The sequence below is a fragment of the Liolophura sinensis genome, chromosome 4, assembly GCF_032854445.1.
Source record: "Liolophura sinensis isolate JHLJ2023 chromosome 4, CUHK_Ljap_v2, whole genome shotgun sequence".
Taxonomy (NCBI): Eukaryota; Metazoa; Mollusca; class Polyplacophora; order Chitonida; family Chitonidae; genus Liolophura; species Liolophura sinensis.
Window position 1 is genome coordinate 23,328,655 of NC_088298.1, and position 23,365 is coordinate 23,352,019.

General features: G+C 39.8%; 1 protein-coding gene across 1 annotated transcript; it reads right to left on the reverse strand.

Annotated features, from left to right (window-relative positions):
• Positions 1-427: 427 nt before the first annotated feature.
• Positions 428-20,988, reverse strand: LOC135464978 (catenin beta-like). The gene is given in 17 exon segments (XM_064742568.1): positions 428-1,982; positions 2,908-3,028; positions 3,825-3,952; positions 4,374-4,391; positions 4,394-4,421; positions 4,423-4,524; positions 5,335-5,493; positions 6,030-6,284; positions 6,765-6,971; positions 7,468-7,716; positions 8,169-8,370; positions 8,813-9,117; positions 10,328-10,515; positions 11,697-11,823; positions 13,091-13,224; positions 13,932-13,993; positions 20,849-20,988. Coding segments are annotated over 16 exon segments (2,460 nt in total). The 5' UTR covers positions 13,978-13,993; positions 20,849-20,988; the 3' UTR covers positions 428-1,791.
• Positions 20,989-23,365: the final 2,377 nt, after the last annotated feature.

The window sequence follows — 23,365 nt, forward strand, 5'->3', positions numbered from 1 at the left end:
AGAGCCCAGTCTAATGTTATTAATTCTATCTGATCAGAGACGATGCTCTTGAAATTTAATATTAACCCCTAAGTTATGAGTTAAGGCTTTGGTATGTATGCATGCATGGGGTTTTAGGTCATACTTCAGTTATAGGATGACGAGGAGTCATCGGGTGTGGCCCAGTGAGTGCTTGCCGCCAAAGAGCAGCCTCAACAGAAATATGCCAGAGACACCAGACATGACACTCCACTCCTTCACTATACCAAAGCCTTGCCTAAACTCAGTGCTGGGCACCAAAGCAGGCACCAGTAAGTACCATTTGAAAGCCTTTCCAGGTGTTCCGGTTTCGAGGCGGACGTTGTCACTACGTGTATTAGGCCACTGACGCGGTCCAAAACCCTTTGGTCAGAAGTCTTATCATAAAGTGTCAAGAAAACAATACGAATTTTTATTATAAAACATTTTATTATTAATGACATGATCTACAAAGCCCGTGAATACAGCCTGGGATAAAATTACTATTGCAAAACGAGAGATTAATAAAAAGGCCTATCTAAAATGTTTAAAAAGCTCATTCTAGTTTTAACATTTAACACTGTATACGACGTTTAGAAAACACCAAAAAAAGACTGATGAGCTCGACTTTTCTCCCCCCAACAAAAAAGTACACAAAATGGGATGAAAGCTTACGTAGTTCGCACTAGGGGATATCAAAAACTCCCCTATATATTCTGGGTACTTGAAAAGTGAACCGTTTTTTTTTTGTCTTGTTTGTCCATGACATTGTACATATAGCTAAGTGATTTGTATACAATAACAATTATATATATAAAAAAAAATATGACGCTAAAACCAGGCGCACCTGTATGTTTGTAGAATAAAAACAGACATTTAGTGCACAGCAAGAAAGTGTTAAGTACACAAATATGCTAGTTTTATTTTCTCATATATGTACTTATGTAATAGTAAGAATGGTAATGGACATATACATTTTCCGGTCATTTCAGGACATCAATACGCTGACCAACCAAGCAGTATCAAGCCAGGATGGCTTAAATTTGATATGTTGCAGACTTCGCCCACGTTACAGATCCCAAATACCACCCTTGGAACACATTAAATTCAGAATTCTTCATAATTTAACAGGCTTTATCCCCCGTGAACGATAACTAGCCAATCCAACAGGTATTCCCTGGCCATTTTAACATGAAAATATGTACTGTGCTATGATACTGTATCTGACAGTGAAATGGAATGAGGGCTTTAGGAGTATATACAAATGAAATTGACAAGGTGGTCCTTAAGCTAAACATGTCCGTTTTCATCGAAATCAAGTTTTCACAGCATAAATTGAAACAATCAGATATTCTTCATGAATTCCATCTCTAATGTGTTTGTATTTTACTTGAGATTCTTTGGCAGGACAATTAATATGTAACTTTGTAAGGTTTCACGAACATGGTTCGAGACTGGACGACAATTCTGTCATGATTAAATATTCCCCCCCTTGCAGCCAATGAAATTGTACTGTTCCACAACCTTAAAGGATTGATGCTGCTCCACAAAGCAATTCAGTTTCAGTTAAATATTGAAAAAAGTCTTCCCACAGCATCTGAATCGATCAAAAAAACAGGCCAAAACAGCCCCCAAAACATAAGTTTAAAAAACACAGCAGCTCTGAATTGTCACTCCGACCTGGATTACCCACCCTTTGCTATAACTGCCGCTCCGCTGCACCCCCCTCCATGTTTATACTGTTGATGAAAGTGACCTCTGCCACCGTCATCTGCCTTTTCCTGCCGATGTGTCTCACAAGTCTGTATCAAACCAGGCCATGCCTTGGCTGTCCTGTGGCAGAGTTGACTCTAGGTTCTCGAAGTTGAGATCGCCGGGGGGTGGGCCCATGTCTGCAAGGTTGTCAACCGGTCCATATGTACTGCCATGTTGCGATCCAATCTCCAGACCTTGCATGGAGTCAACAGGTACGTTAGTTTCATAACCTGACAATACATGGACAACATCGTGGAAGGACAAATCCTGGGTTTGGGATGAATACTAGACCCTTTCCTAAACAGCACGCACCAAACTGGACTTAAAATTTCATGCAAGGAATTTCGTCCAGGACCGCGTTACACATTTTGCCCAATTCTGAGTTATATGATTTATAAAATTATCCTACTAAAAAACTGTAAAGTTCAGTACCAAAAGTAGTGTTGTTCTACTTTCATTTCTGTCTCAACTGCACCAGGCAGAGTCCCACAGAGTCCCCCGTAACTATGCATTTCGAAAATAATGCTGTACAAGAATATTTCACCTAATTCTATTTAATTTTCGAACTGCTGTCCTTAAAAATCTCACAGAAAGCAAACAAATATAGCATGTGGGTTCCCCCAGGGGCTTCAGTAATTACCAATATGTGAGAGTAATGTGGGGAAAAAAGAATTATGTCGCCAATCCAAGCTGATCACTGGCTGAATAATAGCCAAGTATTTTAGGAGATGCTTCACCACCCAATCTTGCCATTTGCAAGTAACGTGGGCGTAACAATGTTTAACCTTTCCTTAACATCAAAACTAAAACTGTCTTGAAAGTTACTTCAAGACTGATGTGTACTCTTAGTATTTTAGAAGATTTCACCTAAACAGCCAGAGACAATCAGACAAAAGAATCCATACTTTTGGATTGACACCATTTGGTTCTATGCCACACTCAATATTTTGCTCATGTTTATTGATGGAAGTTATGTATAAAGCCTGCAGGAAACCACTGACAGCCAGGTGCCTGACAAACCTCCTGGCTTAAAGCCTTAATCATACCAGCAGGAGGCGGATCCTATTACTACTACCTCATTAATCAAGAGCTTGTCAACCAGAGAGAGAATGATCTTACAATGTACGTTTGTGGTTCAGATCACATTAGACATACCTTGTCTGTTCATATCATGTTGACTGCCGTGCATGCTGGGAGGCTGGTGCTGGTACATGGGATCCCTGAAAGCATCATCTGGGGGTAGCATTTCTCCCATGGCATCAAATCCTGGGGGACCCTGTCAGGGTGGGGAAAGTAACGCATCAGGGAGGTGAAAACGTGGAACAGAAAATTTCACTAGAAAAATTGGTCCAAAATTATATAAGGAACTTAGGGACTTCTACAAAGAAATGTAAAACTTTAAAAATGTAGTAAAACTTACTAGTTGTATAACCATTTAAAGATACATGTATGAGCACAGGACCACCAGGGTTCCATACAGTGGGATCTGAAGCTTCGGGTATTTCAGATCTAAATATTGGGTCACTCAATGGAGCATCTTTTCCCACGCTCTGAGGTCGGGTCAAAGCTGAACAGACCATTATTCTCTTGCAATACAAGCGTTAATACACAAAGTACTGATCGAACAAAACAACGGTTACGGCTGTAATACTTCGGCCAGGAAAAGTGCTCCGTAAGCCAAATAGTGGTTTCCAGTTGTGTATAACTGAGCATGAGCAGAATGAGTCATATAAACAATGTACAGGACCTGTCATGTGCATCCATAAAAATTACAGACTTCACTACAGAGATCAGTTTTTTTCCTTCAGCATTCTGGACCGAGTTTTCCAACCTGAAACAGTGCTTGAGCCCATATATAGTCTCACATATCACATAAAATGCACGAAATGTGCTGAACTGTGTGTGGCTGCCAATGGTTACGGTCTTCTATCATTGCCTCGAGGGATTGTATACCAGCGATAAAATTCCGGTCTTGCAGAGTCTAAACTGCTATCTGGCTTACTGGGATACACCCATATTCTGACAGCAGAGCACTTGAAAACTGAAGCGGTATACGAAGGGAGACTACTTACATCCACCCATCCCATGTTCTGTCTATCGTTACGTATAAGGGAGGTGGCTATTTCCATGGGCAGGCGTTTCTGATACTCTGGGGGTTTATCTTCTGACATACGGAACAGGACTGCTGCAGCATACGTGGCTGGACAAACAGAAAAAAGAACACGTTATCAGTACTGCGGGGGCTGAGAACACTGGGTTGGTCGCCTTTTACACCAAGCATGCCTAGAGGGCTGTCCTATTCTTTCACCACAGAGGCCCCACTGACATATATAATAGATATACATTTATGTACCTTCTGCAGTAGGTCACTTGGCTTATAAGCATAGTTACAGTATTGGGCTATTGTCAATTTTCTGTATTAAAAGTCATAAATTAAACATTATCAGCATACATATTCTGAGCTATAAAAAACATTTTTGAGAACAGCAGAAAACCACCACCAAGATTCAAACTGTCAATAAAATGTCTACTCAATTTAATGTAAGCATCAGTCCCAATGGAGGATTCCCCTCTGCAATTCGCATTAATTCTATTTCATCACTCTAATCCCCAGCTCTTACCAACGCCTTCGTTCCTGAGTGGAGAAGCTCTGTAAGGGGAGCAGTGGCGGCCCTCCTGCTCAATGATCTCAGCGCCCTCTTTATCGGCTGCCAGCTCACACAACACACCTGCAGCAACTCTCTGGATGTTCTCAATAGGCGAGTACAACAACTACAACACAAAATCATGATCTTGTTTCATTTAATCTGTGCCCCTTAAACTATCCACACTGCTCCAATTGCTAATGGGGTGTACCAGCCTGATACAAAGGTAAGTAAATGCTGCAACCCTAGCTGCTATTGTGTTATTCAAAGGGCCTTCATTTCGGCGCGAATCCGCAAAACGATTTGCCTGAAAGTTAGCCCCACTCCATTAATGAGGATCTAACTTGATTTTCACGTGTCGGAATTATGAATCATAAATTCTCAACTCAAAATACTGTTGGAAGGCTCATCATTCGCCACGGGCACATGAAGTTAAGTGACATTTTCCCTATAGTACAACATATTGGCTGCCACCGGTGGCTAAACTGTATTTTGATATGTTGTACGACTTCTGGACACTGGTTACAATGCTAAGCTTCCAACCAACAGCTGCTCACCTTTCTTTCAAGTTCTCAGGCATGAGGTATGTTTCTTGTGCAACTTGACCAGACAAAAATCCATTAAGATTCTCTTGACTACTTGCAAAATTCAGGCCTCGGTTCAGGTAGACAGGGTACTAATGATGAATGTGGTACTAAATTTGCTATCAGCCGACTACATGTACTAATCTACATATACCCGACTCTAAATGCACATACACCTGCATGAAGTATTTCATGGCATTATACACAAATCTGGGGTTTGTTGTAATTTCCTTAATTCTGAGAAAAGACAGCCTGAAACTAACACATTTTGTTACTCATTGTATAATTTCAAATTTTATTATCGTAATGATCAAACTTGTGCCTTAAAAAAGATTCACAAATCAAAGATTTACCTGCACAAACAACGGGATACAGTTCATCTCTCTGATGGCAGCCCTGTTGTGAGCCTCGCGTGCCAGGATATGAAGGGCCCCCACTGTACCCTCAACAATCTCTTCCATGCGTACTCCGTCCAGGTAACCAGAGTTCTGACCATTGGAGCTGATGGAACGCTGCGAGCAGATCAAATCGACAACATAAATACAAATAGCATAACTAATCTTTCTGATTTCAAACACAAGACATCACTGAATGTAAGGATGGGGGGGTGGGGGGGTGGGTTTTAGATAACCTGTCGTTGCCTAATTACATTTAAGTCTTAATTTGGTACTTCTAAAATTAGTTCATGACTTTCAGTTGCTAATTTAGGCAGATTCGTGAATTCTACAGGTGTTTTGGGGTTTGATTGATAAGTATCGTCAAATCTAATTTCAGCGCCTAAATTTGACATTTGTCCCTAAAAAAAATTTTTTGAACAGAAATCACTATCCAGATATTATGGAATATCCCCCAAAAAATAATTATGCAAACAAGCTTCGTCCATCTAATATGCTGTAAATACCCAGTATTTTGTTATGTGTGTGTGTGTATATATATATATATATATATATACACACACACGCACACACATTTTATGATAGTTTGGAAAGTATAGAAAATTGTAGCTATCCTTAAATTGAAAGTTTCTGAATGTTGAAAGTCTACCTACCCTTTGTGAATCTTGGTGTGCTCTCATCATAAGCTGGACGATACGAGGCAGAGCTCCGTGTTCCCTCAGTGGTGCATGATTGGCTGGGCAGAGAGCCAAGTTACGGATCAGACCAACCACAGCCTTGATCAGCGGCCAGCGACTGGGTGGGTGCAGCAGCTTGACTAGGACGGGCAGGCCATAGTGCAGGCGCACTGCGTTCTGGGCCATCTCTGCCTCCGGGTGACGGCTTGTCAGATGACGCAAGGCACACACCTACAGAAAAAGATCAGGAACAAATTTTAAACGTTTTGACTACAATGTTTTATAACATTTATAACTGACAAATATAACTAAATCTCCTGATCAAATTTCACACATTTTGAAAACAATGTTGAAATGCATTGTAACTAAAAACAAAAAGAAATCAGACATAATTGGGATTGGCAAGACTGAATTCACAAATTTTGAATCCAAGGTTGCATTGTTTTATAACAAGTAAAAGTGGAAGAAACGCACAAATACAACTGAAATACAAGGCAAAGTTCTATAGTTATCATTTCCATTAGAAAGTGTACCGAGTCTAAAAGACATCCCTTCACATGTTGTCATTTAAATTGCAAAATTAAGATGAAACTAAAAGATTCAAATGTGTAAGAAAATAGCGCAAGCCACAAATCACTGGAACAGATCAGAAGACGAGTTATTATGACAAAAGGCTCTACTACACGCCAGACAAACAGGCAGCAGACTTACCGATGGTTCTGTGATGTCTTCGCGATCGCCGGCCTGCATGATGGTGCGCACCAGAGCCTCGATCCCGCCCACCTGGCACACAGTGACTTTGTTCCTCATGTTATTACAGGTGAGGTTAGAGAGGATACCTGCAGCACAGGTGACCACATTGATGTCATTGTGGGAGAGAAGCTGAACCAACATCTGTAACAGACCCTCCATGTTGTCCTGTAGGAATAGAATGAAATGACATTTTGCCTGTCAGTTACATGAAAAATTTGAATGTTCTGCAATCTTTTATTTCACCCTCTTAATATGTTTATCCCCCTTCATCACTGGTTAAAACAAGTCCCTAGGGATTTCATTCCCAATGTATCACATAATTTGTTTTCAATTGTTTATAACACAGTGGCTATCATGAAATGAATCTATTTGATCGTTTTATAGTAAGCCCAAGTATGCATGAACAAAATAATGACTCATTCAATCAGTTGTTTACAAAGAATTTCTAATTTATACAGCTTAACCATATTGGCGGCAGACAAGTTTACCATAAATATGGAAATGCGCCATATGAGCGTCGTCTGCTTATCACCAAGTCCCCAGGAACAGCGAGTGCAGAAGATCCAACAAAATACCTGTCGAAGGTCAGGTGTGAACCAGCACCTCTTTTCACAATGATTGACCGACCATCTTCCATTACAGCAGACACAGGGTTACTTACACATTTGGTGGCTGCGTCAGACAAGTTCCTCAATGTCCAAAGACAGTTGAGGACGAGTCTCTGGCTCTGGTGTCCCAGGTGCATGGCCAGGGACTGCATACCCCCAGCCTCCACCACAGCTGGCTTGTTGCTGGAGCACACTGAAAGCACCTTCAACACGCGAGAGGTCGTCCACAGCAGCTTCTCGTAGGTGTAGGAGCGCATGATACGCACCAATTCTCCCGGCCCACCACTAGCCAGGATTATCAGCTGGAAGAGTCCAAAGCATGCAATAAAATACCGCTATGATTTTCAAAAAAGTTCTTGTGGCAAACAAAAAGTGAAGGATTGTTATAACTAAGCAGTCTGGTGGACATGGATCCTCCCCTTTTCTGAATTTTCCAAGCCACTTTTTTTTTTTTTTTTTTAAAAACAGACCAATGATCATTGTTCACCTCCCTAGCAGCAAAATATTTCACACACTGTATTAGACCATCAAAATGTAACCTAATGCATCATCTGTCTTTTACAAGCAGCTGAAGAATGTGTTGAAATACCATGATACACATTTATTAAATTTTGGCAATGTCCAGAGCTTCAAGGGAATGTAGTTTTCAACACTTGTGCGAGCCTTGTGTACATAGCGGCTAAAGTTTTACCAAGAGACAGGGTAGCTGGACGTCAAACATTAGCACAGGTGCATAACGAAACTCCTGACTCACTTTGCTTTCTTGGTTTCCATAGGCAAGGATCTGCAGACAGTCTGTGGTAATGGCTAAAAATTTGACGTTATTCCTCTGGAGCAGGGCCACCATCTTCTGCAAACCGCCAGCCAGACGCACAGCCATTTTGGAGCCGTCTTGATGTAACAGCAAGTTGTGAAGTGTGGTGATTGCATAAAACAGGACAGACTCCAACGGGGAACTGAACGAATAAAAACAGGTTTTCAAATTTTCATCCACATTTTAACAATAATAATAGTGCTCTTATCAAAGTTCAGGAACCACTATTACCAGATCCAGTACATCAAACTTTAATTTCTTCAAAATGTTCAAGTTAATGAAAAAAATACAGAGAAGGATATTAAGCCACACGTATTTTCCATTTTTCTTGGACACGTTTTAGTGTTGTCAATAAGGCTTTATGGATATCTGTAGGGTTGGAATTCTGAGTTGAAATGACAAGACCTTTGACCTTCATATGGCCATTACTTCAACCTTCATATGGTTAATACTATACCGGCAAAATTTGAGCCAAATTGTGACCCAACAAATTGAAACCCAAGAGTAGCAGCTGAAAAACTACGGAACTAGGGTTTTCTGCTTGCAATTTAGTCTACACCTGTACTGAGTTGCCTCCCCTTTACCTGAGTAACTTGACCAGTGCAGGAATGCCGCCAGACTTGAAGATGGCCAGCAGTCCTTGTCTGTGGTGGGAGAGATTGTGCAGTGTGCCTGCAGCGCACCGTGTTGTCTCCACGTCGTTGGTGTTGCTCATGGCACGCACCAGTGCCTGTACCATCTGCGGGGAGTTCATGATGGCATGGCGGCTGGCCTCTTTCTTGGACAGCTGGTGTACCATCATGGCTGCCTGGCTAACCACTACCTGGTCTTCATCGTTCAACAGCTTGGTCAGCTCTGGGATAGCCCGTGTTGCTAGGTCAGCGTCATCCTGCGGAGAGAGTAAATGGTCAGGTGAAAATGTTACAAGCCATGTTAGGATAAAGCCAAAATATTAATCCACTGAGCAGTAGAAAAAGATCAGCATCGTAAAATTATTAAGTACTGTATTTCACCTAAATTCAGCTTTTCTCAAGTGACCCATTTTGCTAAATTCTGTAAAGTTCATCCACCTCAGGGCCACTTAAAGGTGGAGGAAAAAAAAAAAGACAGTTCAGATGAAAGAGTGCGAAAAGTTATAATGTGGTCTTCAATATTTTTTCAGAGTTTTCCTTATGGAGAAAAAGACCCTTGAAAATGTTTGTACCATGGTTGGGACCACTTTTTGGTATTAATAGCCTGTTTAATAATGTCATAAATGAGGAAGTAACAAAGGTTTAATAAATATGCTTGCACTAGAATTTGTTCTTTTCAGCTAACAAATGTATTAAACCTCAATTTGGATGTTCATAAATATTATCATAATTTGGGTTAAATGCATATGTTTGGATATAAACAAATTCACATTCAAATAAATTATACAAGCATCACATCCTTATTTACAACACTGTGATGCAACAATGATAAATAACAAAAGTTAGTCCCAAATATCCAAACAAAATATTTTTTTAAATACCCTTAAAAAAAAAAATCCAAATAAATATTACAGATCATATCTGCAAATAAGTTTTGACGCTCTTTCATCTGATTTTTGTATCATTTTTATAATTTCTTCTCTTTTAAATTTTCTTTTCTTTCTTGTGAATTTAGAATTTCTTTGCAGAAAAAATGTTTGCATCAAAAGTGTCATTTTAAGGCCTTCATGTACTTCTGAAAGTGCAATTTTACATGCAAAAATAGACTGAACTATTGTACATATATATATATTAACATATTAAAGAACATACAAGCTATTTTTGTTTGCCATGTTTTTAGGTTTCCCTTTTGTATTACATCCTGGGCAACAATCATGCAGGCTTCAGGATGGATAAATATAAAATGGTTCTAAGCTCCAACCAAATGATACAAAATATGTCCCCAATGACAATGCTTCAACTAATCCACTGCTCCAACTTTCACACATAACAGGCAGTTTTTTCAAAAGTAAGAATGAAGTCTGAAATCACCAGTTTAAGTCACCAGCAAGAAAAGCCTCCACCCTGTACCACGGCTCCAATGATTCTGAAAATGAAAGTAAATGGTCATTTTCCTGCCACACCCACCTGGTAGTTGATGAGATTGACAACGGCGTGTTTCAGCATCTGTGATGGTTCTGCCAGTCTCTGCACAGCTGTAGGCTGATCAGGATGCATTTGAGTGGAGGGGATCTGAATGCCTTCGTCCAAGGTCTCCGGGAACATTGCCGCTCGCACCCGCTGAGAGCGCGTCTGGCTCAACTGCTGGTTCATTTCTGTTAAACACGATATCAGGAAATATTTACACATCTTGTTTCATGCTGGTGTCAGGTTCAACGCCTTTGGGCAAGTCAGAAATCTTCAAAAGCCAGATACATGCTTATACTACATTTCCATCTACCTCAACAGCTCAATTTCTGTAAATTTTCCGTTATTTCTTTTTTGATCGACTTAAATATGAAATTCAGAAAGACCTCTTATCTGATTTTCTCATTAACCCATGTCCTACCAGGCAACAATGCTTGTACATGTACATGTGTTATTTCATCACGGGACAAGGGTTAAGACTTATAAACACTATCTCGCACAAAATGAGATTTAAATGACTTTGCAACCAAATAAACCTTCCTGGTTCAAATGATTGCCATGCAGTACATGTTGTTTATGTTGTACAACCTCTGAAGTGTGTCGTAATCATGCTGAAAGTGGAAACATCAGTTTCATACCTTTATATGGCACAGTTTCTTAGTCACCCACACCATGTACAACGTTCTGCTCCTGGCTGAACCCAAAATCTGAGTATACCATTCTTTTCAGGTTCTCTCTCAAACATCAAGTACAATCAATCTCGTCTCTGAAGCCATCATCCCCACATTACTTTCGCTTTGGTTTTTTGCTCCATCAATTACAATGGATCTCATCCTTGTTGAAGCCGTTCCATTTTGTCTGTTTTCATTATCCCTCAGACGGCAATTACAATTGAACTGGTCCTTGCTGAAGTCTCATTGCTGACATTTTGCTTTCTCTTTCATTATACCCATAATATCAAAGATCATCCATCAGGTCTTGGGAGAAATGTTAGTTTACATCCCAATCTTACTCTTACTTCCATTTCAACGTACCAATATTCCAAAGCTGCATATTCTACACATCTGTTCCCGAGTGAGGACATGATACTGCGTCCTCATCCCAATCAATTATTTTCACCGACTATCTCCCAAACTAAACACTATCGATAAGGATGCCAGTCCAGTTCAAGTCGTTTCACTCTCGCTTACAAACTTTGATGTATCATCAATATAAACCTGATTGAAAAATGTTATGCTGTCAAAATACTTTCACTCTTATTATCCCCCCCCCACCCCACCCCAGCCTGTAGACACCATCAATCTAATCCTAACCGACAGCCAGTTCCGTGTCCAAAATACTTTCACTTTCATTATCTAGCCGTACATACCGTCAATCTGGTCCTGGCTGAAGCCCTGGTTAAAGCCCTGATCCCAGTCAAACATCCTGGTCGTGTCCATGGTGGTCTCTTCCTCGCCCTCATCCTGTTGGTGGTTCTTGCTGCTGATGGAGGGAGCCTACAAAACAAATGAGGACTACTTCAGTAACGTGTACCAATGAGAAGCTTTCTTCAAAATGCAACAAGACGAAATATTCCAGTTTTAAACTTGGATCTGGTAGATAGGCTACGTCTGTAGGAGGCACAAAAATGCAAAGCTTCAGCTCCATAAAGTACTGAAATCGTAAAGTTGGTAATTTATGGTAATTAATATGCACACAGAGCATCAGCCATGTTACACCCCCCTTGTGTTACTGTGCTTTATATGCATGTAAAACTTTAGGGCAATACACGCTGTACTTTGAAAAGCCACCCGTAACATTTTGTTTAACCTTGATTTCCCTGCTCCTCGATGCTAACGCCCCATGTAAGACACAAGTTACGTCTGTACAGGCAAGCTAATAAAAAGGTATTTTGGGTGGGATTTTATGTGAGATACTTTGTCAATGCATACATACTTTTGATCTAGTGTTTTTTTTCTTTTAAAGTAAAAGCTAAAACGCAGTAAGGTTCATCATACAGACAACTGAGAACTATGCACAACTAGAGCCCAAGGGCTGTGAAATGGGTTTATTGCTCTTCTATTTTTCTTTTAACTAATGACCAATTGTCTTCTAGTTCGATTCACTGGTCTTCTCCACACACAAAGGGCTTATCGGTTATTCTGTCTTTAATGGAGGACCTGGCCCCCACTTCATTATGACCTGGAAACAAGGAATTTTTCCTTCCCTAACATTTCAGTATTCTTTTACTCCTAGGTATAAAAAGTGTTATTCCAACATTTAGTGTCGTGATGAGAGTTGATAAAACCACTAGTGACATAGTCCCTAACCTCTGATAGTATGGTACATGAAGTCCACCTTAGATTTCAAATGTTATAAACGCCTTCAACTCTTTTCCCCAAAATTTAGCGAAATCACTAAAAGTATATTTATGTATTTTCTTGTGTATTTAGTGATGCCTACTTTGATTTTTAGATGTCTTTTCCTTCAAAGCTGTGAAATGCAGTGCATACAACATTTCATATTTGGTAAGCGAATATTCCACCCGATTTCTTTACTTCAACTGGTAGAATGATTAGTTTCCTAAACACTTGACCTGCACCTTTATCTAAAGTCCATGTCGTGTTGAAAATAAAATCCTACAAAAAGCACCTACAGCATTTGTCCACTGCACTGTCTATTCAACATTTGCCCATGTCCAAGTTTTTAAACACATCATTTAAAGGAAGAAAAAAAAGGGGTGATTCTTCCAGATTTGAACTCCCATTCAGTTCTCTTACTCACCTGTGTGGTGGCCCCTGACTGGATGCCGGAGTCTGACATGTATTGACTCTGCTGCCACATCATGGTCTGTTGCTGTTTGTTCTCCACGGGCATGTCCGAAAGGTCCATGTAATTTCCACCACTCCCCTGCGACACTGCAACAACCACCACAACCCATGTTGAAACCGAATTTAAATGCAGCGATACAAGGACTGTTCAGAAGGCTTTATTATATTCACACAAGTGTTTTGGTCAGAACTGATGGATTAAGCTTTTTTAAATACATCATGAAAAGGAACTAAACTATAACTGATCATAACTGATCTTGCTCGGAACTGATCACACCCCACCGTAGTGCCCCGAGCCCGGTGAACCGTGTCACTACAGTGTGGGCAGGATGACAAATACAGGCACTGGATAGATTTTTCGGGCCAGCTTAGCGCCCCCTCCACGCCCCTCCACCCGCCACCAATAGGTCTGTTCCCCACATCCCTGCCCTCATTCACCCAGACCAATTCAGTCTGCCCCCAAGAGTTCAATGACATCTCTGAAAGCTACTTAGTTTCCAACTGACATCTGGGGCATTAAGTAAAGTACTTTGAAGCCATCTTTAACCCCCGCAGTGAAAGTTGAAAAATATGTTTTATACTGTTGTATGCTGTTACACATGACAGTACGAACATTAGCAAAACAAAAACAGTGTTTCATTTTTCTTTCAAAACACGTTTGATGGAACAAGCTTAATACACACAACCACAAAATCTGCAGAACATGGAGGGGTAATTGAGACATGCATGTAAATTTGCATGTCTCTGAATCTTAATACCATTGGCAACGAGTAAAAAAACAAAAATGTACTTACTGTTCCTGCTGGGAGCGGAGGTGGGTGGCATTTGATAGGTACTCATCTTGATTTAGCTGGATCTGTGAAACAGACAAAATGTACAAATAGAAATACTGAGTATATATATCCCTGAAATATTTCCCTGTGAATGAGATGACTTAATACAATGTAACCTGCTGTCTTCATGACCAGTGGATTATCTACACCTGGCACAACAGGATTACATCAGATACAGGTATAATGTAGAACTGCACACCTGTACACCCACCCACCCATTTCACACATCCCATTGCAGGCAAGAAGCTTTTCGATCAAAATCAGCTAAAATTTCTCCTAACTCATCCCCAATTCCCAAAATGATTAGTTTTGGTCAGATTATTTAATAGTATTGATTTCCCTTAAAACCAGCTGATCATCTAAATATTCTCATTTTCTCATCCCTGTGATCTGACATCAGCAACTAGGAGACTGATCTGACATCAGCAACTAGGAGACTGATCTGACATCAGCAACTAGGAGACTGATCTGACATCAGCAACTAGGAGACTGATCTGACATCAGCAACTAGGAGAGTGATCTGACATCAGCAACTAGGAGAGTGATCTGACATCAGCAACTAGGAGAGTGATCTGACATCAGCAACTAGGAGAGTGATCTGACATCAGCAACTAGGAGAGCGATCTGACATCAGCAACTAGGAGAGCGATCTGACATCAACTAGGAGAGCGATCTGACATCAGCAACTAGGAGAGCGATCTGACATCAACTAGGAGAGCGATCTGACATCAACTAGGAGAGCGATCTGACATCAACTAGGAGAGCGATCTGACATCAACTAGGAGAGCGATCTGACATCAACTAGGAGAGTGATCTGACATCAACTAGGAGAGTGATCTGACAAGATGTTTTACATTTTGTTTCATGCTCATGTCATTAAGTACATGTAAAGAAATTTAGTAATACATGTTGTATGTAACCTGTATCAGCAAATTTTTCCAACTGCTTCAAAGTCAAATAAACATGTACCTCACACTTTCCCTGTATTTGCCGTCAGTATCAATTCTCAACCATTCACAGCCATGTAAACAAGCTGAATGCATGCACAGGTTTACAAACATATACCTGTATCTGAATCTCCCCCAGTTCAACCAACAACTTTTTTTTTTTTGTTTTTTAAAAGTACGACAGGAAGTATAATCACTATCATGGTCTTAAAGGGATAATCATCAGGATTGGGACTGTCACTCGTTAATGAAACTCAACTGACATTTACTGATAGCATCTCCTTACACTGCTCATGAATAAATTTTCAGTTGAGCATTAGCTACACAGATGTCTAGATTGAGAACATTTCAATTTAAATAATTTATTCGATTTAGTTATCTGATTGGTGTTTTACCCCGTACTCAAGAATATTTCACTTATACGACGGCAGAGAGCATTATGGTGGGAGGAAAAAGAGCAGAGCCCAGGGGATAATTTTAATGAAAATTAATTTAACATACATGTACATACTGTATTTAAGACTAGCTTGTTTTGAAACAGTTACAATAAAACCCAGCATGGATGAAGAGTAACAGTCCTTCTGTTATACAATTATGAGCTATTTTTGGAACGTTGTTCAAAAGGTTATTGGATAAACTGACACATAACCGGTTTATCTGCCACAATTAACACTAACCATTCAAGATCAGACAGCTCAGGTTATTTCCTGTCTCACAGCGACAAAAAAAAATACAGAAAAAATACACTTCTAAATTTGAATGTACACTCCATTTGAATTATTCAGTTGGCTTTGAAGCTGCTAAATGGGTTCTGGCTGAAGGCCAGTAACACCGAGGCTGGATGTTCAAATCCATCACCTGCTACATGTAATTCTAATGCCTACAACAGGTTGGCCAAGTATATGAAGTATTTGAAGAATTGGTTTACGTAATGTACATCTGTAACCCTGTGCCATTATGCACGTGAAATGTTTATGACCTATGACCAATATAATTTTATTTCATAAATCACATAGGATTATCAACAAAAACTTAAAGTTTAGTAAGCATTGGTTATTTTTAAATATTCATTTAAAGAAAAAAAATACACAGGTGCATACATATGTACATGCCCACCCTTTCTGACAGGTAGAGTATAAGGAAATTTGCTCCCACGTACACTTCACAATACCCCTGCCTGTCAGTGTCAGTTATGACATCTGTAATTTATGACATTTCAAAAAAAGTAGTCTGGCAAATCCCTTGGGACAATATACAAAAGTACATGCAAATGTTGAGCAGTTCAGGTCTAGGTTTCTGTATGTGCAACGGGTGACAAAAGTAGGTCACCAGCATGTCACTGTGGCAGTGTCAAACATCAGGCATGCTTGGCCTGTATATATCAGTACACGGACAAGTTCATTCTTACTCATCTGAGGCGGTTGAACATTAGGTACATGCTTTAAAACAGAACAAGTAATTCATATCTTGGATGTACATACACAGTAACACTTTGTATAAGACAAGCCTGGTTCTCAAGCTCTCAAGTAAACCCATCCAACATATTTATCTTGCAATTAATTTTTCTTCTACAGGCAAATCACACTAAAAGTGTGCAAAATCTATAGTCTAGGTATTTTATTTTTATGCACATGTAATTATAAAGCGCATGAACTTCATATCTGAAACAATTAGTAATAGACTGATTAAAATGCTGCTGTTAAATCGTAGCATTTGGCCCACTGAAATCCGTCCCACCCCACCGTTCATTCTAAGTTTTGAACACTTTGAAAATATTCAACACTGCAACATGGACTAATAACTAGATTTATACACGTAGATTGAACGTCCAAACAATCTTTCAACCTTGAGGGGAAAAAAATATACTGAGTTTACTCACCGTGGAGACTTTCCTCAAATATTAAGTAAATTTCCAAGTTTAAGTTAAGATTAGATGACAAAATCTGTAGAATCAAGCTTATTATATAGGATGCCTATAAGGAAGAGCTCTGTAGTTCTTGTAACATGTCCTTACTTCATCTGGCAACTAAACTCATCTACTGATAAGGTTGGAAACGAGGTGTAAATGTCAAGGAGTGGGAAGGCAGGAGTCACAACTTAAAGTGCTGACACAAGCACATACCCTGTCAGCTGGTGAAAGTTTATTTCAGTAGTATGACACATGCATCATGATGGCTTTGACACCAGACTTCTGGTTTCAATTTCACCTCAGGGTATCAACAAAAATCACCTGTCTGAGAGCCACCATAGACAAATTTAACCTGCTGCATTCCCCATATCCTGCTGAGATTCAAGTGCTTCTGGAAAGATGAGATGAATGCAGTTTCTAAGAAGTCCTTTGTGAGCCAAGTGTCAATGACCAATCAAACGGACTTTGTGTAAACACTCATCAGAGGTGTCAAAACAGACCAATGGCTGGGCAGGTTATATAAACAGCAGAGCTGGCCTCCCCCACTGAAGTGTCAAGACTGACCAATGGGAAGGCATGTTGCAGATAAAGAATGGGCCACACGACCAACCAGCATCAGCTTGTCTAGAACAATGGCTGCCACACTGGGGTACACGTTTTAATGGGCTGCCACCTTTGTTCGTGTTCACATGCCAAACAGCTGCCATAGTGATCTGACAAGCATGCAGCTTCAGTGGCTACTGAACATCGTGCAACTCAGGGCTACATGTGTACCTCTACATAATATTATGCATTGCCAAGTTTGAGGATCAGGTGTACACATTAATCACGGCAGAGTATGGGCGGACACAGATTACTGGATACAGAGAATGTACATACATGCAACTGATTTCTGAAGAAACTCTACTTGCTAAACATCACACTGAGCTATAAATAATCAAGTTAAAAGGAACATTATTAAACTCGTAAAGATGAAGGGAGGGTAGGAGAGATAATCAAGGATCCTTTAATTATCAATACAGATGCATGCAATTACAGGTCATTATTTAGCTTTGCATATTTATATTTTTTACATGCATGCATGTATAATTTATAAAACCATACTTCTGAAGATTTGGTCAAATTTCATTCATTTTCTAAACACATTCTAAATAGAACATTGAACAGCTCTGCTTTTATCATTTGTACAGATACTGATCCCATTCAACCAAAGTAAAAAGGCGTAAAATCAAGTTTTAGAAAATGTACATGTATCATGGAATAGCATGACCTTTCATTTCAGATCAATGTATTATTTTGTAGTTTCTTCGTCAAAACATGACTTGCTGCATGAAGCTTAAAGCTTGAATGTCCACTGCGATAGAACTTTAAAATAAAACAGTTAACATTGCATTTAGCCCAACCTTTCTACTTAATTCGTGAAACAAGGAGACACTGAAATCGTCACAAGCAAACACAAATGCCACAAATAATGATTATTAGTAGTAGAAGTAGTATTATATGTTATGGTGGTTGCCATTGCTGTGACGGTGGTTGCCATTGCTGTGATGGTGGTTGCCACTGCTGTGACGGTGGTTGCCACTGCTGTGACGGAGGTTGCCACTGCTGTGACGGAGGTTGCCACTGCTGTGACGGAGGTTGCCACTGCTGTGACGGAGGTTGCCACTGCTGTGACCGATCCAGCTACATGTAGCAACTGCCTAGCATTCTGTATTTTGCACAATGATCTGAGACAGCAATCACCATTTGTCACAAAACTGAACTCTTGAAATGCTGATTTGGCTTATCCCTTCGAACTCCCTGTTGTACTTTATAAACCCAAATATTACATCCCATCAAACATTTCCTCACCTGGCAATCACTAGCCGAGATGATTGTACATTTGTTGGACAAAAACAGGCTTCTTTTCTGTTCAAAACTGGTCATTTGTAGACCGAAAAGGTGAAATTTTAACCAGGCAGCCATGTATGTTTTCTTGAAGCTTTGCCAAGTATTCTCTACCAGAGACAGAAATTAAAAGTAAAGCCAGTAGGACAATTGTCCTGTTGATCCCTAAAAGTTAAGCGGTATTTTCGTAACAAGGAAAGTCTCGTACAGGAAGTGTGGTACATTTAATAGAAATGCAATTTTCCGAAGAAGTCATGTTTAAAGGTGATTTGACATTTTCTTACATTTTTCTTAATAGGCACAGCTATGAATTCACTTGCATGGCACTTTGGGAAACTGAAAATTCATTGCCAAATATTTAACTGGACACTTGCCCGTGCTGCACATGAGTTTTTAACAACAAGACCATTTCTTGGCCGGGCATGTTCGACAAGTCAATGGTAATTTCGAACCCTGTCCACAATGCAGGCTTTTCACTACGCAGAAGGGTGTTTTTCATTCTGCAAATTGACGATAAAATTCATCCACAGCAGAGCTCAAACAAAAACATGGAAAACAGTTCATTACACCACAAACATGCGCGCAAGAGTTAAAAACGGCCAATATGGTTACCTGTTCAAAATTTTTCGGGGTCAATATCATGAGTACAACAGGAGTTAATTGTGGTCCAAGAAAAATACGACCTCCTTTGGCTACCAACTGAGAAAATGCCTTTCAAACATTTGTTCTGTGGAACAGAATAACCTTTTCCTGAAGTAAAGGAAGCGATGTTAAAACAACGCCAAGTATGGTCGCGATGGAAAATGTCTACAGTTCTGAGGTTTATCTTCCAGTTTTTTTCCCCACAAGGTATGCCAACGACCAAAAAATATGTGGGCTTTACTTGAACCTGCAGCAGATCTTGAGAAAAGCCTGACGGCATGTTGCAGTTCTAGTTAGAAGTCCCTCCATTTAAAATGATTACGAGTTTCAGTGTGTATGTGACATAAGCAGTCCCCTTGCACACAATGGCATATAAATTAAAGCATGAATGGAGAAGAGGTGTTAAAGACTGTTTATCAAAATATTGTGCAAAATGAACTTATCAGAAATAAAAGTGGATGAAGAGAAACTGTGGGCAAAACAAGTTAAGGTGGATAATTTAGCTTCAGCAATGTTTGGAATAAATGAATGAATTATGGCTTATCCCCATATCAGCAATCTTCAAGCCATATTCAGCCGAGGACAAGTTGAAAACAGGAGCCAATAAATGCTTTTCGATTAAACAGCAACACTAGGAACAGAAGTCTTTTTTAAATGGCGTGACTTCTAAGTTTTAGTAAGAATACATTTAGGAACATTTATAGCATAAGTTTGATGGAGCACTCCAAACACTTCGGCATGATCTTGCCTTTCACTAAGTTAAAGCAAAGCCCAAACAGGGCCAGACTGTAAAGACTTGCCCTAGAATTGTGCCACCTTGGCTGAACTATAGGTGGTTTGCAATGAAAGCCATCTTTGATGCAAGATTGCCCACTGGATGTCTATTGTTAAAAGGTGTCACAAGCTGGGCTGAGGCTCTTGGCTGGTAAGGGCGTACAATGACCAATACATGCAAACTTACCTCAAAGATGGCTGCCATTGCAAACCATCTATTCAATATTAGTGGCGAACATTGTTAGAACGCTGAACTAAATGTTGCTTATAAGTTATTGCCAAGCTTTTCTGATGTTCAATAGGTCCCCCCCCACCCAAAGCAAGCCGAGTAATGAACCTGTCAATACGTTTTTGCACGTTTTCGAAATGTCCATACAGTTTAAGTTAAACACAAAGGAAAGATAACTCTGTACGAACCTCATTATCGTACCTCAAAATGCGAAACGAACTTAAAATACCTTCGTTGTTTATACAGCCATTTTGGCGATATCGGACCTGCAGATAACGAAATAATACTCCACGGTTTATGCTTTTCACGTGTGTTACAAATGTGCTTCAGAGAACTCTTGCTTACCCTTCAGTTTGAAGAAAAATTAACAGTCTCTTTCGACACTATTTTCAAATTAAGACGGTAGCTGGGTACATATCAACATCATCATACGGAGTTCTGATATTTTCTGCACCCCACACAGCATAAAATTACTCGAAATTATACTTACCGAAAGAGGAAAGCCTCCTCGTATCCGAAAATTGCGGTAAATTACACCACTGTTGAAGAATATCTGAGTTTTTATCCAACTTGAGAGCACCACCAATGCAATTTCAAATACCAAGATGGCGTGTCTAGCCTTTAACGAATCACCGCAAGCGAGTACCTGTTCTGTGGTACGCGTCAGGAAGTAGTTCTGCATCCAGATCACTGTCTTCTCGTGACACTACAGCTCTCCCGAGAATTTAGAAACGGCACAAATCAATTCATAGTAAAATGAGTTTTCTGCATAACAAAGCAGTCTCGTAAAGCGATGTTTTCAGCTTTCACAGTAATATACAAATACGCGCGGATAGATCAGTGTGCTAGTGCAATGTTGTGACGGAGGCTCCAGAGTGCGACCTACATTATAACTTGTGTATTGTCATGCTCTTCATGTGTTGGTTTTCTCTTTTAAAAATTATTAATCCAATGAGTGTGCAATAAGTTTTTCTAGCGTGCTGTTACTTGATTGCTCAAATGCTGACAGGTTTTTTATTAGTTTGAATAAAACCCTTCCAACACGTTAGAAGCGTGTGGTGCCTCAGTTAAACGAGCCGCGGCACTCTGATTGGATCAGTACATTGGAATGCTAACAGCAGGGGACAAAGAAATGGACACACCTGTCGTGCCAGGTCAAATAGTCATAACTGACTGGTATTCAGAAAGTTCGGCACGGGCGGGCGAGGGTATTATGGGGAGGTGGCGACTTAACAAACTTCCCTATGATAGGATGAACGAATTAGCAACGTCTGTGCTAATGGAGTTGATTTTACTTACTTCCGTATATAATCGGTATTATTACAACAATTAAAGGCTTATCCTCAAAAGACGCTTAATTATTGTTGCTGACGCGTGGATGGCTGGCCCTACTTACTGGTCTCAGTAATTGACTTGTGCTGTAGACGGCTGAACAGCGCACACATAGAGGGAGTAACGGATTCATGATGTCAGATATATATCTGTAAATTTGTCAGTTTCGACCATATGTTGTTCTATACTATCAGAAAATAACACTACTGATTGGGTTCTATATACATGTATAAATCAACATGCAAAAAAAAAAAACAACCTTCGTGTGATATTGCTTTGCTTTCATTGTGGTTATTTATTTTTATTATTTTTTTTTTGCACTTATTCTTTTTTTATTGGTAAAATTTCTTCCGGAAAGTTTAAGGGCTGTATATGTGTAGTCAAATACTCGCTTAATAAATGCTTATATGAGCTAATTTTTCAAAAATTTTCACGCAAAATCCAGTCCAGTTTATGAACGACTGAATTGGTGTACTATTCTCTGATGTCGTCAGAATGACGATTGTTCGGTCGTTGGTTTAATAGATACTCAGCTTATATCTGTCATCCACATAATGCTGGCCGTCGTGGTATAAGTGAAATATTCTTGAGTACGTCGTAAATATCAATCAAATAAATAAATAAATATATCTGCCATGACCGATAATGCTGGCCGTCGTGGTATAAGTGAAATATTCTTAAGTATGGCGTAAAACATCAATCAAATAAATAAATAAATAAATAAATAAACAAATAAATAAATGTGTCATCACCATAATGCTGGCCGTCGTGGTATAAGTGAAATATTCTTGAGTACGGTGTAAAACACCAATCAACTAAATAAATAAATAAATATATCTGTCATCAGCTTATGGAAGAACGGTGGTGAATGTTTGTATTTGCTTATATATATACAAGTGTATACAAGCAATCCGGGTTTTTAACACATATGTAAACATTTTAGACAAAAGCTGCGCATACAACATGAGTAAGGTGGATAGTTTATGTACATGGTCAATTATAAACTTAATCTCGAATGACACGAGCTTGATATACTCCACCTATAAATACTATCAGTAGTTAGTATCGGAAATTCCTAAGTGTCAGTTAATTGACGCTTGCCCCAGGGGCTCCGAATGATGAAGCTCCACTCAAGCGTAGCTAATCGTCACACCCGAGGCGAGCTGTCGATAGATAAAAAATAGACCTCTGCCATCGTCGAGATGTCATTTTCATTGACAAAAGCCGGCGTCGAGTGCAGGACTACATTCCGCAGTTCACAGGTGCTTGATTTCCCCCACTAATGAACCACGCGAGAGCATCGCTATAATACCAAACTCTAACGTCACGATTCCACCACACCCGCCCCCTCCCCCAAAATATATATTATTCTATTCGACAACGCATGAGTAGTCTACACCGATGTATTTCCCCACTTTATAAACTCGCATTTATGTAGTTTTTGACGGTTAAATCGCGTGCTCTCATATGGTACATTCCGGAAATTAGATGGTTATTTCTTTATTTATTTGATTGTTGGAAATCGGGTAGAGCCCGGGGGAAACAAATGACCACCCGCAGGTTGCTGACAGATCTTCCCACGTACGGGCGGAGAGGAAGAAATTATATGTTGATGTTTCCATATACGTGATGTGGGAATACAGAAATAGCACTGTTTCTGTTCTTTGCTCATTAT